This window comes from Enhydra lutris, unplaced genomic scaffold (assembly GCF_002288905.1).
Source record: "Enhydra lutris kenyoni isolate GAN:26980312 unplaced genomic scaffold, ASM228890v2 scaffoldscaffold44, whole genome shotgun sequence".
NCBI lineage: Eukaryota > Metazoa > Chordata > Mammalia > Carnivora > Mustelidae > Enhydra > Enhydra lutris.
The window spans coordinates 9,329,033-9,345,750 of record NW_019154128.1 but is presented as its reverse complement, the minus strand read 5'-3'; the positions used below and the strand labels follow the sequence as shown (position 1 = coordinate 9,345,750).

Genomic DNA, 16,718 nt, shown 5'->3' with positions numbered 1-16,718 from the left:
CTCTGCTCGGAGAGTACTTCAGGGCCTCACTGCACCCCTCCAGTGGCTTTGATTTCTTCATAAATTGATGGGGGGGGGTGGCAAGGGCGATGACAGAAGCAGCTAAGAGCATCATCAACCAGAGTCAGACCACCCTGAGGCTTTATGTCTGTAAGACTTCAGGTAAGTGATGTGTCTCTGGTCACCTGGTTCACTAGGATTTTACGGAGAGTATTTGGGAAATGAAATCAACTAAAACTCCATTGAAAATGTCATCTCCTCAAGGCCCTTCTGTTGAATCCCTCCTTTCTAGCTGAGAGGGTTGTTGTGAGGAGTAAATGAAGTAATGTCCAGGAAGGGCGGAGCGTAGCACCGCCAGATGACTGCTGTGATAGGAAGACCTATGGCCAGGTGTGCACATGGCAATGTTTAACGTGCACAGCAGTTACACGGACGCCTGAGCTTCTTCCACCACCTCGTAAGCTCCTGGAGGCTGGGATCAATGGGTAATCAATTTCTGTATCTCCCACAGAGACCAGCACAATGCCTTTCCCACTGCAAGGGCTCAGTGGTGTAGACATGCTTCAAATGAATGAAGGAAGAAAAGGAGCAGGAATCACTGGCAGAGACAGTATGGGAGAGAACCCTAAGTTGTGGCAGTGGTATGAATCACAGAAATGAAGAGAGGGGTGGGGAGACAGTGAGGGGCTGGAGGGCATCTGGTCTCGCCCCCTCTCTGTGACACTGTGACTCCAATGGTACTGATTTCTAGTTTAATTCCACTCTAATGTAATTGCACTAGATGATTTTAATCCTTTGAACTTCTTTTCCCCAAGTTTTTAATGCCGGTTAGTTAATCTACAGTGTTATATTAAATTCAGGTGTACAATATAGCGATTCAATACTTCCATATGCTACCCTGTGTTCATCGTGACAACCACACTCTTTAATTCCCCTCACCTATTTCATCCATCCTCCCACCCTCCTCCCTTCTGGTAACCATCAGTTTGTTCTCTATTGTTAAGAGTCTCTCTCTCTTTTCTGTCTTTCCTTTTGCTTGTTTGTTTTGTTTCTTAATTTCCACATGCGAGTGAAATCATACGGTATTTGTCTTTCTCTGACTGACTTATTTCACTTAGCATTATACCCTCTAAACTCCATCCATGTTGTTGCAAATGGCAAGATTTCATTTTTTATGGCTGAATAATATTCCACTGTGATAGCTGTCTGTCTATTTATGTATTTCACATCTACTTTATCGATTCACTAATTTCTTGCGTATTTTTGGACCATTTTTAAAAAAGATTTATTTATTTATTTGAGAGAGAATGAGAATGAGTGGGGGAGGGCTAAGGGGAGGGGAAGAGAATCTCAAGCATACTCCCCATGGACACAGGGCTCAAACCCACGACCCTGAGTTCACAATCTGAGCCCAAACCGAGTCAGACACTAAACAGACTGAGCCACCCAGACACCCCTGGACTGATTTTTTTTTATCATTCCATTTCTTCCCACTCTTCATCTGTGTGCCAATTAATAGTGTTTCTCAATTCTGTAGCATCTTACAGGCATGAACACCTGCTTTAACCTGTTACTGGTGAGCCCCTGACCATCAACCTCAGTCTCCTGGGTGGTCTGCTGCAGTGGCACATAGCCAGTTTCAGGAAAGTATTTTCTACTTTCAGCCCAAAGCTATCATCTTTCCACCCCAAAACATCAGTCCTAGTTCATTCATTTATTTGCTCATTGTTTTCATTCATTCTTCAAGTGACTTCCTGTGTCTTCTAATCACTAGGAGCTATGTTAGGTGCTTGGGATAAAAAGGTAACCAAGACAGAAATATCAGGATTATTAGAACTATTGGTAGAAACAAAGTATTAGCACAGACTGAGTTAACTATTTGTTAGAATGTAGAACATGGCACCTGGCCCCATTCACATCTGCTTTGTTGCTGTGCGGTGGAGGATGAATCATAATCATTGGGAATCAGAGGATGTGGAGTTTAGTCCCAGCTCTGCCACATCCTACCTTGTGACCTTGGATGAGTCACATCACCTAGCTCAGGCTCAGTCTTCTTTGTAAAATGGGCTTCCTAGCTCATGAGGTTGTTGTGAGGATCACAAAATGAGACAGTTAACATGACAGTGCTTCTAAACTCGAAAGCTCTTTTTTAATTTACACGGTATACCAAAAAGACTTCAGTATAAGTAAGGAGTCCCTTGCACTGGATACAATGCTGTGGGTCTCAAGGGCAGGGTTGATAGACACCCTCTAGAACACCATGCTAGCAGCATCTTCAAAACTGGAAATTTAAAATTTCTTAAAAAGTCCTGCATCCCCCACTCCTTTTTGGAACCTTTGAGAAGAGACCAACTGTTAATAGTACATGGTAACTGTGACTCCCTTCTCAGGACGTTAGAGACATTGTGTAAAATGTTACCCAGAAAGTTACACTTCTATGCTGGTGGCCACCCCCAGCATGCTTCCTTTGCATGGCTGAAGGGGTCCACTTGGCAAGGGGTCAAGAAGAGGAAGCTGGATGCAAACCCCCCACCTTGCGGTCTGATGCACCACCCCATCCTCCTCACCTTGCTCTGGGGCCATTTCCAGTCCTGCCTTTGGACGAACACCAGCCCCATGTGGAAGGAAAACCCCTTCCTTTTAGTCTATTTCTCATTTCCTTAATTCTATTGCATTCTCCCTAATGGGAAGAGGAGATTTGATGGGTGAGATTTATTTGAATGAGCCCAAAGAGGCCCTTCTTTTTGTAAAGCCAGCATCACTCTACGTGGCAAAGCCCCGAGCAGAGGTGCATGGCCATTTCTGCTCACCACTGTGTCTCTGCCCCAGCTCTGCGCCTGGCTGAGCACGCGGGATGTGCTCACTAACTGCTCGTGGCACAAGTGAATCAATCAATGGCAGTTGTTTGGATTTCAATATAAATGGATCTTGGACCTGAGATATTGCCAGATGGGCAGACAGGTTACAGTCTGGTGATGCATCTCCAAGGCTATAAAAATGTAGCCGTTTCTGGAGTCACACACTGACATTTCAGAAGATGATTATATGCACAATTTAACCACACGGCCACTCGTGCCCTCCAAGTGCCATCACTTCAACAACTGTTTTCATGTTGGCTTTCTTGCTCATTCCTTTTTTTTTTTTTTAAGTCAGGCACAGTTTTTTTTCCCCCCCAGCTCCTCTTATTTCCAGCTGAATGTGATTTATTCAGATGAAATTATGCTCCATTTTTATAAAACCCAAGTTGCTGCAAATGATGCTTGAGGTTTCACAGAAAATATTAATTCCTGATCTCCTGCTATAAAGCATCCCTGCTCATTCTGCAGCAGCTCTGTCGCTCGGAGACAGATGGAAGCAGTCCAAGGGTATGATTAACTTCTTAGTCCTGGCAATTTCCTAGTGCTCCTCTTGCCCTAGATTTCCAGATTGACCTCCAGCTTCCCTGCAAATGCACAGTTGCTCAGCTTGATAAATCACATGAATCCCTTTTTTGATCACAGTTATCTACTATTTACTACTTATGAGGTGAAGTTAATCATATTCAGAGGCACTTCATATGCTGCACGCATACCCTTCCTTCTCTGAACAGCACTTTGCATATTTTCCACATTACAGCGATGTGGCAGCTTTCACAGTGCAGCGAGTCTACAGCAAAGACACACCTTTATAAATGAGCCTCGTGCCCATTTATCCTTATTCTCCTCTGCCTCTCTCTACCCTGCCTGGTACAATAATACATAAGGAGAAAAAAAAAATACCTGGGAGGCACATTCTAAGGAGTGACTAAGTAAGAAAGAGAGTGTCCTTTGTAGATTGAGGTTTTCTTGTAATTGGCTTGTTTGACCTTGTTGAGAATTCTGTCACCTCTTCCTGCCCTGGTCTCCTACTTTTTTCATGATTTGGGGAATCAGTGGGCCTCTGGTAGGCCAGCTGACACTCAAAGGCATAAAACAGATGAAAAATTCCACAGTCAGCAGTAGGAAAGAACAACAGTGCCATTCTACCCTCATGCAAGGCTTCTTGTCACTGCAGGGTGGCACCAGCTGGCTGGGCTGAAGCCCACATTTGCCTTCCTGGTGTGATCCAGTCTTCAACACTCTGGCTATTTTGGAGGAACCATTAATTCAGCCCATTGTTCAGGCAAAACTGAACAAGGCCACAGGTTTTCATTGGAGATGACCACAGAAGATTTTTACGTTTAGGTAATGGAAATATCATAGTATGAATTTATCAAGGTTGTGCATTGATTGCTGTAAAGCACAGAACTTTAAAGCACAGTCTTAACTGTCAGATACTGGATTTCTACTGGAATGTCTATTTAAACCAAGAAACTAGAGAAATGAAAAGATAGATAAGATTGGCCTCCAAAAGACATCTGGATATTCTCTCATCTCAGAATGATTTCTACCTGCCATTAAAATGAAAAGGGAAAGGCCAACCCTCTTTCTTGTAACTTGTCTCATTGGGTCAGGTCTCTAAGACTTAGATGCAGGTTTTCTCACAGGGAAGCAGAGAACAGCCCCTGACTTCCTTCAGTATATGCTCATACCTACCAAGGTCATCATCAAGTTCACATCTTGAAACAAAATGGCTCTACTCCTGTATCAAATGTCCTTGTGTTCATCAGGTACTCAAGGTGGTTATAAGGCTAACTGGAAGTGAAAGGGGCCCACATGTGAACAGATTAGCAGGACAGGAGACAAGAAGTCCATGGTGGCACAGCCTGAGCCAACAAGGACTGTTCTGTCCAACTGCAGAACTCAGGAAAGCACCTTTTAAGGTCTGAAAAGTGCTCTCACTTTCTAGGACAAAATGAAAGTGCTGCTGCATCATAATGGAATTTTATAGCAAGAAGTGATAACAGGCTGAAAACAACAGTTCAGGAAAACAGAATAGTTTATGTCATTGAATGTAGAATAGATTCATACCCTGTTCCGAGTAGCCAGAGATACTAGGGTAAGATCTCTACCTTAGGAAGGTCACGACTTGGGCGGAATTTTTTTTTAAAGATTTTATTTATTTATTTGACAGAGAGAGATCACAAGTAGGCAGAGAGGCAGGCAGAAAGGCAGGCAGAGAGAGAGACAGGAGGATGCAGGCTCCCCACTGAGCAGAGAGCCCGATGTGGGACTCGATCCCAGGACCCTGGGATCATGACCTGAGCCAAAGGCAGAGGCTTTAACCCACTGAGCTGCCCAGGGGCCCTGGGAAATTTTTGCTTAATCCCATTGCCATGCTGGGGTGGTTCCTCTGACAGGTAGATATTGGGCGAGACATGCCGTAGTGTGATCCGGAGTCACATTCATCATTTTCTAAATAATACTGGTTTACTCAACAGAATAAGTAATGTGCTAGAAAATGATGTCTATTACTTGGTAAGTTAGCATTCCCTAATTTAAGAAAATAGAAAATATAAATCCCATGAACTCAGTAGGTGTTTTAAGTCCTTATTTTAAAAAAGGATTTAAAATTCTATCTCCAAATGATTACAGATACTTCTCACTTCTGGAAATTACTTGTGTGGCTCTGAATTCGTGGAAAACAGAACAGAGAGAAGGTATACACAACTGCATTGTTAGAACAGCGAAGTCAGCTCATTACTTTAAAATGAGCCAAACTCCCCCAATTTTGAACAGAAAAACCTTGAGACATAAGGGAGAAATGCTCTATTACATTTAAAGATGGAGAAATTCATAAGAAGAGAGATTACATTGGGAACCTGTTTCTTGGGAACGGACTTCTTTTTTCATAGTATTCTGCTGTTAGCACTGATACAATCAACAGGGGCTAAGATGTTAACTACTAGTTGACTAACTAGTTGGTTTTGATGAGGGGTTTTAGATATAGTATCAGAAAAAGTCAAGGGGAATAGTACTGCTCATCATTAAATCATGCATGTTTTCTATCCAGGACAGAATCATGTATCTTTTGGGAAGCAGCCTTAGAATGCATTAGTTCCAGTCTTTGTATTTGCAGCCATGTGTTCAAAGGAATTCCCTATTTTCCTGAAGTAGGTTTTGATTCATTCTACCAAAGGTCATAATGAGGTTTTGTGTCTATATATATAGCTTCACTGAAATATCATTTATATACCATAAAGCTCATCCATTTAAAATGTGCAATTTGATGGCTTTTAGCAGAGGGCTGTGAAACCATCACCATGATCTAATTTTATAACATTTTCAATACCTCCAAAAAAAATCTTCTAATCATTGGCAATAACATAATATTGTAAACTAAGGGCCTTTACTTGGCTTTCAGTGCATTTTGTTGGAGGAAACTCTTACTTAACTACTCAAAGAAACATGTAGAGGAAAGGAATTAATGTGTCAGATTTTCAATGTTTTGATTCAGAGTGTCCTTCCTACCAACAGACTCAGAAGTAGTATAGTTGTCAGCTTTTGTGAAAATCCCAGCAATTCCAGGAGATCATGTGGCGGCCCCTCTCAGAGCACACAAGCTTTCGTGGTTGTCATAGGGAAGGCTTTTTCAACTGCAGTGAAAATACTCATACTCAGCCTGCCACCATAGAGAAAATGCTTTTCACCCATGCGCACAGATAATTTGCCTAAGTGACAGGTTTTGCCTTGGAGAAGCACTGAACTGAGCTAGTTGACACAGTCAATTATTGTTCATTCAAAAAAAAAAAAAAAAAAAAAGAACTGAGAAGAAAAGGAAGGTGGTAACAGTTAGCTAGATAATGCTGACATCCCAACCAGCCAGCCAGGGGAACATCTCCAGCTGCTTCTAACACAGCAAGAACCTCCCTTGTGGACAGCAACTGGGGCTTCCTCTTCACCTCCTGACAGTTCTTTAAGAAATACACACACACACACACACACACACCACAATCTTAGTAAATGAAAACTCAAAAACCAACCAAAACAAAAAGGGTCTGGTCTGTTCTTGAAAGGAACTCTGTATGTCCCTGTTCAGCTCTCTTCACACACAGCCTTTTGGGCAGAGCAGGATGTGAAATGCAGCTTGAGTGTGTTTATTGACTAGGTTTACACATCTCGTTCAATAACACAAGTCCAAAAACACAAGCCAGAGCCAGGAGTAAAAAGTCAGGCACTTGGGACCATGAACGGGATATGTGCACGAAGTACTTCAAGAGAGAATTTCATCAAAAGACAGACAGCTCCTGATGAAACACTATGGAAAAAGTCTGAAGAAAACACCTCAAAATAAATGAAGCACTTATTGCTGAAAAATGAGCTTAGATCTCCACCATTTCCAAAGTTCAGAATTTACTGCCCCATGCAGGTCTTTTCCTCTAAGTTTACTTGTCTCCTGTTTCATTGCACAACAAGGGATTCTTCATAGTTTCTATGAAATACAAGGCGATTTTTGCAGTAATAAACTCCACACATGCATGACAAATCCAAGCATGCAAAATGTTTAACATCCCAGTTCACAGATACTTCAGGGACAAAATCCGATTATGAATTATACGCCACAATAAATAGGGCTCAATGTTTCATAAAGCAATTTATAGTTCATAAAAATGACAAAATGTACCTGTCAGACAGAGCGTGGAGAGCTGTTCTCTGGGCTGCCTGCTGGAAGGAAGGGCAGAGATGTTTATTTAATATTCTGACTTTAAATTATGTACTCAATCAACACTTTAAAAAATCCGGTCACACATTTTTGCCATGCGGCCAAATATTAAACTACTAGCAACATAGTAGTGAGCCCCATCATGTTAAGAAATGAAGGTTTCCAGAAGAGTTGACAGAAGCCCCTCCCCTCCCCCAAAGCGGACACCTGCCACCAGGGGGCAAGCACGGGGAGGCACGGAGTACTTGGCAGGTGAGGTTAGACCAGTCTCTGGAGACCAGGGGAGAGGATCAGAGCTGTTGCACTTTTATTCTCCAAAATCGTTTTCCCACAGTTTTATTTTACTTTCCTGTAAGAAAAAAATCTGTCTTGGCTCCTTTGTGGCTCCCTTCTCAATGAAAGTGTAATTTTTGACTCAGTTTTCAGATTTATCGAAAAAGTTACCGCAATTAGAAATTGGAACACCGACTGGAAATGTGATGATATTATGAGATTATTGATTTGTTGAAGACATAGTAATGACGCTGGGGTGATTTAAAAAAAAAAATCTTTTAGAGATCCATATTGAAATATTTATGGGTACAATTATATGATGTTGGGGTTTGCTTTAAAACATTACATTTGGAAGAAAGGTAGAGTGGGCGGGCCTTTATAAATGAAACAAGATGGCCTTGCGTTGGTAACTGTTGAAACTAAGTGATGAGCACACTGGGAATTATTATATTATTCTGGGCATTTTTGTATGTTTTTGAAACTTTTCCTACTACCAAAACTAAGAGAAAAAGAAAAGAAAAAAGGCCACTATTTCTCCATCAGATTCTCTCAGGTTTGTAATAACTTTTTGTCTGCCTTCTCTATAATTTTGTACATTGGCTTTCTATCAATGAGCACTCTGATACTTCAGAAGGCCAAGGTCATACTCTGTTCTCTGTCTCAGAAGTTATAATTGGGAGGGGATCAAAACATGGCCTGTAAGACCAAGGCTTACTCAGGATGCACCAGGAAATAAAGAGTGCATAAAATTCATGTATGTTACACATGTCAAGTTTACTGCTTACCAGGGACACCAAAATGCTTCCCATGCTATTCCTCATTCCATTTAGACAGTAGACAAAATAGATAGAATCTTCATATTAGAAAAAGAAAATGACACATCAGCATCATCAACCCTATTGTAGAAATGAAATACACCTTTGGTGGGGAGCTTCATGTCCTTGGTTCAGTCAGTCTAACATTTACTGAATTCCTACTGTATAGAGACTAGTGGTGCTGGGCTCCAGGAGGGACAAAAACAAAAGCACAGTAAGTAGTCATTGTCTTGGAGAAGCTTCATCCCTATGTAGGAAGTCACACTGGAGATCCAGGGATGACTTGAGGGCACTTATGAAATAACATGTAAATGAAAAGGTTAAGGTAGGACAGTGTTAAGAAGATGCAGGTCTGAATGACAACTAATAGTTGGTGGACCAGTAGCACCTCAAACAGTGCCTAGAACTGTTAGCAGGTGCTTGGTAAATATCCAAAGTAAACACTAAATGAATGAATCCATTAGGGAATCCTTCCCACTGAAATTTGAGCAGAACTTTAAAGACAAGGAGTGTCTGGAATTGAGTAGAGGTGTTTCTTCATTTTACATTCATGAGGGGGATCACTATTGGCTCTTACTGCCTGAGGTTGGGAATGTTAAAACCTTTCCAAAGATCAGGAAGCGCCCTTGTACGGTGAGGAAAAGTTCCCTTAAAATCACAAGGGTAACTCTATGGAGAAGCACTACAGCAAAGTAGGAAGGAAAGTCAGATTTGAAATAAGTCAGATTTGCTTCTGGCAAAAGGTACTGGAAAATAAACAAGAGAAACTTCAATAATTCCCATAAATGACATAATCACACTGATTTAAGAAAAAACATAAAGTCTGTGGAACTGCGAATGGCAACCGTAGTCTGGCCCTCAACCTATGTCTGTTTCCAAATCGCCCTCTCCTTCCCTGAAGGGGATGACGAGGGAGCCAGTCAGTCAATGTCCAGGTTATTGCAGACAATCTAAGGGGTTACTGCTTTCCCCTGTCCCCTGGTTTCCAGTAAATTAAGGCCCAAATGTCCTGGCATTCCAGTGTCACATAATTAGTCCAAGAGAGGGAAGAAGAATACCTACAGATCATCTCTTGGTGAGGACATTGGAGGGAGCAGGAAGAGGCGAGAAGCCTGAGGAAGACCTGGAGCCCAGGAGTCCCTTCGGATACCTCAGGGGATGGGAATACTTCCTTCTCTGCAGTCTTCTGGAGGGCCAGCCTAGGAGCATGCCCACAAAAAGCACCCAGCAAGTGACGGGTCGCCATAGTTGTGCCCATATTTGCCTCCTAAAGGGTTCTCTTATCGCTCAGCAAGATGGCTTTCCCTTTTGGCAGCTATCCTTGAAAAGAACAGAAGTCTCTACTCTTGACTCTGGCTAAATATACAAAAAGAATTTGGAACTCCCCAAAGGAAAGATGGCATGCATGATTAGTACAGTCTCTTGACATCATCTCAGCAGGAGGCCCTGGAGACGGACTCTTCCTGAAATAACAGAAATCATGAGGGATGGGACTACAAGTTCAACAGAAACCTCTCACATAGCCTCTGAAGTTTCCCCTAGCCATGGGTGTCAGTGTTTAAAAAGTCTATTGACTCTTTTCTCTCCTGCCTCCAAATACTTCCTGTGGACTTTTGTGATAAGGAAACACCATGCTTTTTGATGTGCAGCCTACAAGAAAATTATTTAGAAAGCAAAAGCAAAGGCAAAACAAACAAAAAGTGAGAAACTCAGCCGCTCAGCCATCACTAGAGTGATGTATCCTAGGTGGTGGCACCTGTTGAGTGCCACCTGTCTGTGGTGGCACCTGTCTCCATAGGCCTGATGTTGGCTGAGCGCTCCTCACATAAGCTGACCTGGAAGCTGGGGGCAGGGGCTGCTTTTCCCTTAGCAGATGGGGATGATGCTGGGGCTAAAAGGCTTTGACGTATGTCACAGACATAGGAAGGTTTAGACATTGGTCATCCCACCAGTCACTAAGCAATGTCTGTCTGAGACAGTCACTCTTCAATCTGTCCACACAACACGTGCTATCACCCACTTCATGCCATGGTATTTAGCGCCACTGACTGCCTGCACCAATATTTTCAGTGCCTGGTTTTGATTGTGCTATTTAATTTGCAGTTATTCTACATCATTAAAAACTTTACAGAGGGTGACTCATCATCCATCAGGAAAAAGAGATGAGAGTATTTTAAACAGTTTAAATAATTCCTTGAGAAAATAAAAGCTTTATGGCATTAGATTAAAATTGTATGTCATATAGCAAGGCAAAGCCCACATTTTTTTTTTTTTTTAACTGCCTCGTCTCTTAAAAGTAGTTTGGCTTTTGCATGCTATTTCTCTTCATGGTTGGAAAATAATAAAATAAATAAACACTGGAATTAAAGAGCAGAGAAAAAATTGCTTAGGTGACTCATGATTGAAGCCTGAAAAACTACTATAGTAAACTAGATGAATTGCCCAATTTCCTTCTTTCAAGAGTTGTACATTACAGCAACCATATTTTTCTCTTCCTAAATCATCATCTCCTCTAGTAACTTTCCTCTTATTCAGTTCTTAGCAAAACAAGTTGAGAAGGTTAAGAGAATGCTTCATTGATCTCTCCTGAGTTCATTACTCATTCATGAACGACTCTGAAGCATAAGTTTACGAGACAAAACAAGTTTTCCACCAGAAATAATCATTTTCCAGGTTCTCTCCGGGAGATGACATGTTTTCTCTGTCTTTATTACAGTAAGCTTGCTGTTTTGGAACATAATCAGTAGACATTCAGGTTTCAATGTATGCTAAATGAATTACCAGTCACAATCTGTTATTGAAGAGAACTCAAAGAGGAAATTAAGTGCCCTTCTTGTAATTGGGTTGTGCATAGAACAAGTTTATGGATATTGGAGTGGGGAGGAGAATGAAAGGAAGAGGCTGAAATTCAGAAGAGTCTCAGGATGATCCAATTTCTTTTTTACTTAATAGAAACAGACTAACATGCAGACAGCTCTCTAATTTGATCTGAAGTACCTACAATGTACAGATAATGGTCTCAGCTCGGGTGACAGGGAAAAATGGACAAAACCCTCCCCATATTGTACTTAAGGTCTAGAAGGAGTCAGATACGAAAAGTTAAACATACACAAACATTCCAGATGACAAGAGCTATGAGGGAGGAGCACAGGGTGCTATGAGAGAGACTATGATGCAGATCTCATTTGGAATGGATGGTCAGGGAAAGCTTGCTAAACTAGATAAAGCACAAAAAAAGCTGATGCCTAAAGGATAAAGAAATTACTGACCCAGAGAAACAGGAATGAGTGGGGAAGGAAGGGTCCAGGCAATGAAGACGGTTTGGGAGCAAAGGCCTGAGGTAGGCCTAGATCCTTGCTCAACTGAAGAACTATAGAAAGGACACTGTGGGGGAGCTCAGTGAACAGTGGGGGCAGGGGCAGATCTCAAGGGCTCTGGAGGTCAGAATAAGGATTTTGGATATTATCCACAAGGCAATAAGAAGTCATTGAAGGATTTATATTATGGGAAGTTGGGTGAAGGATGTACAGGACCTGCCTGTACATTCTTTGCATCTTATGGTGAATCTATAATTGAAAAGAAAAGAGTAGGGAGCGAGGCAATATAACTGACGTTTTTTCAGATATCACTCTGGCTTCGATGTGGTGAATGGATTTCAGAGGTTGTTCCAACAACTGAGGTTGTTCCAACAATGTAGGGAAGGGAAGTGCATGGTAGCACTGGAGATGGAGAGAATCTGTATTATATTCTGGAGGCAGAACTGAGGGAACTGGTGATGGATGGGATGTGGCAGACCAGGTGAGGGGTCAGGAATGAGCTGGCTTCTGGCTTGAGCACCTGGCAAGCATGAAGAGCCACTGATTGGGGCACACAGGACTGGTATAGGAGCAGAGGCAAAGGTAGACTTTAATTTTGGGTGTGTGAAGTTCAAGTTGCTTTTGGGATGTTCAAGCGGAGAGGTTGAGGAGATCGTTGGATACACACAGGAGACTGAAGCTATTAAATGCCAGTAAAGCACAAAGTGCCAATAGAGTTTGGGCAAATAATGGTGACAAAAAGGAGATATATGACTGAATTTTCTGGATCTACAGTCAATCCTTCTCAGAGAAGTAGATTCAGGATTCAAGTGGTTAGAACCCGTCTTTATTTCTCCATATGTGACTAATCTCTATCTTTTCTGTGAACAGTATCAGGTTTATTATACTGACAGTAAAGTGGGTACCTCTGTAAGCAGCGATTTTTTTAAAGCTTTTTTTTTTTTTTAAAATCTATTTGACAGAGAGAGAGCAAGAGAGGGAATACAAGCAGCGGGAGTGGGAGAGGGAGAAGCGGACTCCCTGCTGAGCAGGGAGCCAGATGTGGGGCTTGATCCTAGGACCCTGAGATCATGACCTGAGCCTAAGGCAGATGCTTAACTGACTGAGGCACCCAGGTGCCCCTGCACGCAGCGATTTTAATCATTTGGCTTCACCTGTGTTAGGACTTTGTATCCACACTCAACTACTTGAAAAAACACTATCAACAGCGAGTCTTTGTTCTTCTGTGTTTTGCTGTTACTGAAGCATGCTGTGAAATTTAGACTGGATTCATGTATCTTTACAGGAACTCTGTTAAGGCCTTACTTTTTTCTTGCCATTTTTCTGCAAGCTGAGACCTGTATTAATTTATTTCATTGCTTAATTTCCTTCTACATCTCTTAACACAACTTATGTGTCATTAACTTTTATGCTGTTGCTTTTCATTTTAGTCCTAGCTGATCAGTCTCTTAACTTTATATGTTGTGAGCTTCCATTTGTTGTTTTCAACCCACTTAGTAATATTTGCAAGACAAATATTAATAGTAATATTATATATTATAATTATTATATATATTATTATAACCTCTTCAGTTTTTCAGTTTTTATTATCCAAGTTTTAATGTTATCCAATATTATAATATAATAATAATTGTATTTACTATTATTATAAGCTCTTCAGTTTTTCCTCTGTAACAACGAGTCCTGTGCATTTTCAGATTCCTAGAAATGCTGTCTAGGAGGCAGTTTGTTCAGTAGACTTTGACCTTATCCTGTTCTCTGCAGGGGTCAGGCAGAGTCACGGATGATAATGTAATTGACAATCCAAATATGAACATTTTGGAGAATGAAAGGGGATGCTACCCAGATGGGAGTCAGGGGCAGCAGGAGAAAACCTTGCTTTTCTGGCCACGCTGGGTTGTATGGCTGCTCTAATTAAGACAGTTTTGCACAAATATAAATAAGATCAGGACAAGAAGACAGAATTTCAGGGGCTTAGGAGCTTGTCAATAAAGAAAGCAAACCATGGAATGGAGTCAGCAGTGGCAAATTACTTGCATTCTTGTTTCTTTAAGTCAAGCCAATGTTTCTATCATTTTCCCGTTCTCTTCCCAGCCACTCCTCCTTTTATTTAGATTCTGCCTAATATGAGGTCCATTTCATCCTTTTTATAAGTGCTCCTTGACCAAGGCTTTTGTTGCTCTTCCTCTCTCGGAACTCCTAGCCCAGAGCATGTATTAGCACTAGGTTCTTTTCTTTCTTGAGGAGTTTGCCATCTGCTTCATGGGAATTCTAATCGTGGCTCCTCCAGTTCCCTGAGGATCACTGAAGGTGGAAACCCGAGCCCACTGCCCCTCACAGGAAAGGGCTTACTGGAGGCTGACAACACTTGCAGTGGAATTCACAGGCAGGATGTGAGTAACTTAATGGGGATGCTATATTGCCACTATTTGCCATAGCAGCAATCTAAAAGATTTGTTGAAATACATTTTTTTCTTTGCTGTATATTCTTTATTTCACTTTCCTGAAAAGCTAAAGTACACTTTCCTCTTTGGAGAACGGATGGTTAGTTTTTTCCACCACACTGGATTGCTTAGATTTGTTTATGTCTACCATAAATTCCATAAAGACAGTAGTAAGTATTTATTGAGCACCTATTATATCCCATGGTAAATGCTGATTGTGGTTGACAATACCAGATAAAGTCTGCCTATATAATGATAGCTCATAATTTGGCTTCTTGAACTAGCTGACAGATCTGGGGGCTTGTTTGAGGTCAGACTGTGAAGGACAGTCCTAATTTGGCCATTCAGATTTTCAGAGAGGGATTAAGAGAGACATGCTTTTTTTCACTGAGCATTTCCCAGACATTCTACTCACTGGAGATAAACAATGAACCATTTGTGACATCTGCTGTGCAGGATGACCAGCTCCTGCCTCTACGTCCTGGAGACTTTTGCCTTCACAAATGAAAATTGAGGGACAGCCACTAGGAGTTAGGAAAAAGAAGGGAAAGGTGTGGGGACAATGTGAGCACATGCCATGGGGGCTATTCCCGTCCACTGTGACTGACATCAGACTCCTGATGTCAGGAGGCTGGGGCTACACTTAGGGCCTGGAAGATACAACCTTAGACAGTGGGCCATACTGACTGCGACAAGGGCAACATCATAGGTCAGAGGGTCCCAGCAGTATCCTAGAGGAAGTCTGTGGGGTAGGGGCGCTGGTGTGGGAGTGATAAGAGGTCACTGTGAAGTGCAGGAATAATGGTAGGAAGAGCCATGGTCATGTATGAAGCTATTAGCATTCAGCACGATGTTGGGGGGTGGCTGCAGAAGTAAGCTAAGTGATATCCAGCCCCACGTCAGGTCAAAGGAACAACTTATGCTTCCAGTTATGTGGCATTGCTGTCCCGTGGCAAGTAGCTGCAGCCTGACCAGCTGGACACTTACCTCATAAAGGGCTAGACTTAGGGAGGCTAGACACCAGTTCCTTAAGGTATGGAAATGAGCACCAGTTACTTTATTGAACAACACTTGGTACAAGGTCTAAATGATAGTATAGGCAGTGGCCCTGTCTCTCTTCTTCTTTCTCTGCCTCCTTTCCTCTTCCTCACTCTCTCCCCTAAAACTCCAGACTTTCTCCCCCTTTCCTCCTCCTACCTTCCAGATCTATTTTTCTATAATCAGTTTCTTGCCTTTTCTGATATAAATCAATTTTCCTGGCTTCTTCCTGTACTCCTCTCCTTTTATTACTAAATAGGCATTAAAAAATTTCCAGCAACACAAATAAAGAACATTCCTGGGGAGAAGGGAGAGGAGAAGAGGCAAAAGGGAGAGGAGAGGATGTTAAAATGTGTACTTTAACAGCTTTACAGTAATACATACTTATGTTAATATAAAATGTTTTCTATTAATCTACTTTAGTATTTTTGCTGAGTTACCTTAAGATATTGAAACAGGGGTTCGGTAAGTTTGACTTGCTTATAGTCACAGAGCTGGTAAGTAATGGAACCAGGCCATCAATGTACCAGAGAGCACCCCAGCCCTGCCTCTGCCTCACCTTGGACAATTTCTGGCAGAGGGTGAAGAGAAGGGGGCAAGAGAAATTTGGAATTCTGCCACTCTCAGTGTAAAGAGCACTGGTGGGATGCGGAGTGGATGCTAAGACACACAGGGGCAAGCTTCCTAGAACTCATCCCACAGAGCAATTTCAGTTCAGGCCAGACCTCGAGCATGGCCAAGAAGGTGATGGCCTGTTAACAACTCTCATCTTTGGTATAACAGGTAGATGCTAGGTTCAGTCACTTCCTACTTTGTTGCATTTGCCAAATGCTTTTTAAAGCTTTCAACAAAATCCGTATGCTACCTCAACACAGTGCTTTGGTGGAGGCCTATTCACTTTCCACCAGCCTTGGTAGGTGTTTGATTATTATGAATGCAACTGGGGCCCAAGTTGTGTGGAATATAAATATGACTTTGTTATTGTATAAAGATGAGAGTTACACAAATGTTTTGATAGTTTTGTTGTAATGCAACCTATGTTTGAACAACCAAAATCTTAAGTCTGGCTTTATGATTCACTTAAACAACTTTAAGTGTTTAAGTTACTTTAAATTACCTTACTCAGACAAAATAGCAATATTTGAAGGTAAAAATAGGTTTGTAATGGTTAAGAAAGAGTCTTAAAATTGTGCTTTGCAAACCAATTTTTTTTAAACATAAAATAAAGTTAAATTGATTCTGACTGTGTTCTTAATAGTATTGGCATTTTC

The 16,718-nt window shown here is 41.7% G+C and overlaps 1 protein-coding gene across 1 annotated transcript in view; it reads right to left on the bottom strand.

Moving 5' to 3' along the window:
• The window catches only part of LOC111155836 (AF4/FMR2 family member 3), a 531,558-nt gene that overhangs the window by 85,054 nt on the left and 429,786 nt on the right, over nucleotides 1–16,718 (bottom strand). The window contains exon 10 of the mRNA XM_022516254.1: nucleotides 7,522–7,562. Within this exon, the coding sequence (XP_022371962.1) occupies nucleotides 7,522–7,562 (41 nt within the window). The remainder of the gene's footprint in view (nucleotides 1–7,521; nucleotides 7,563–16,718) is intronic.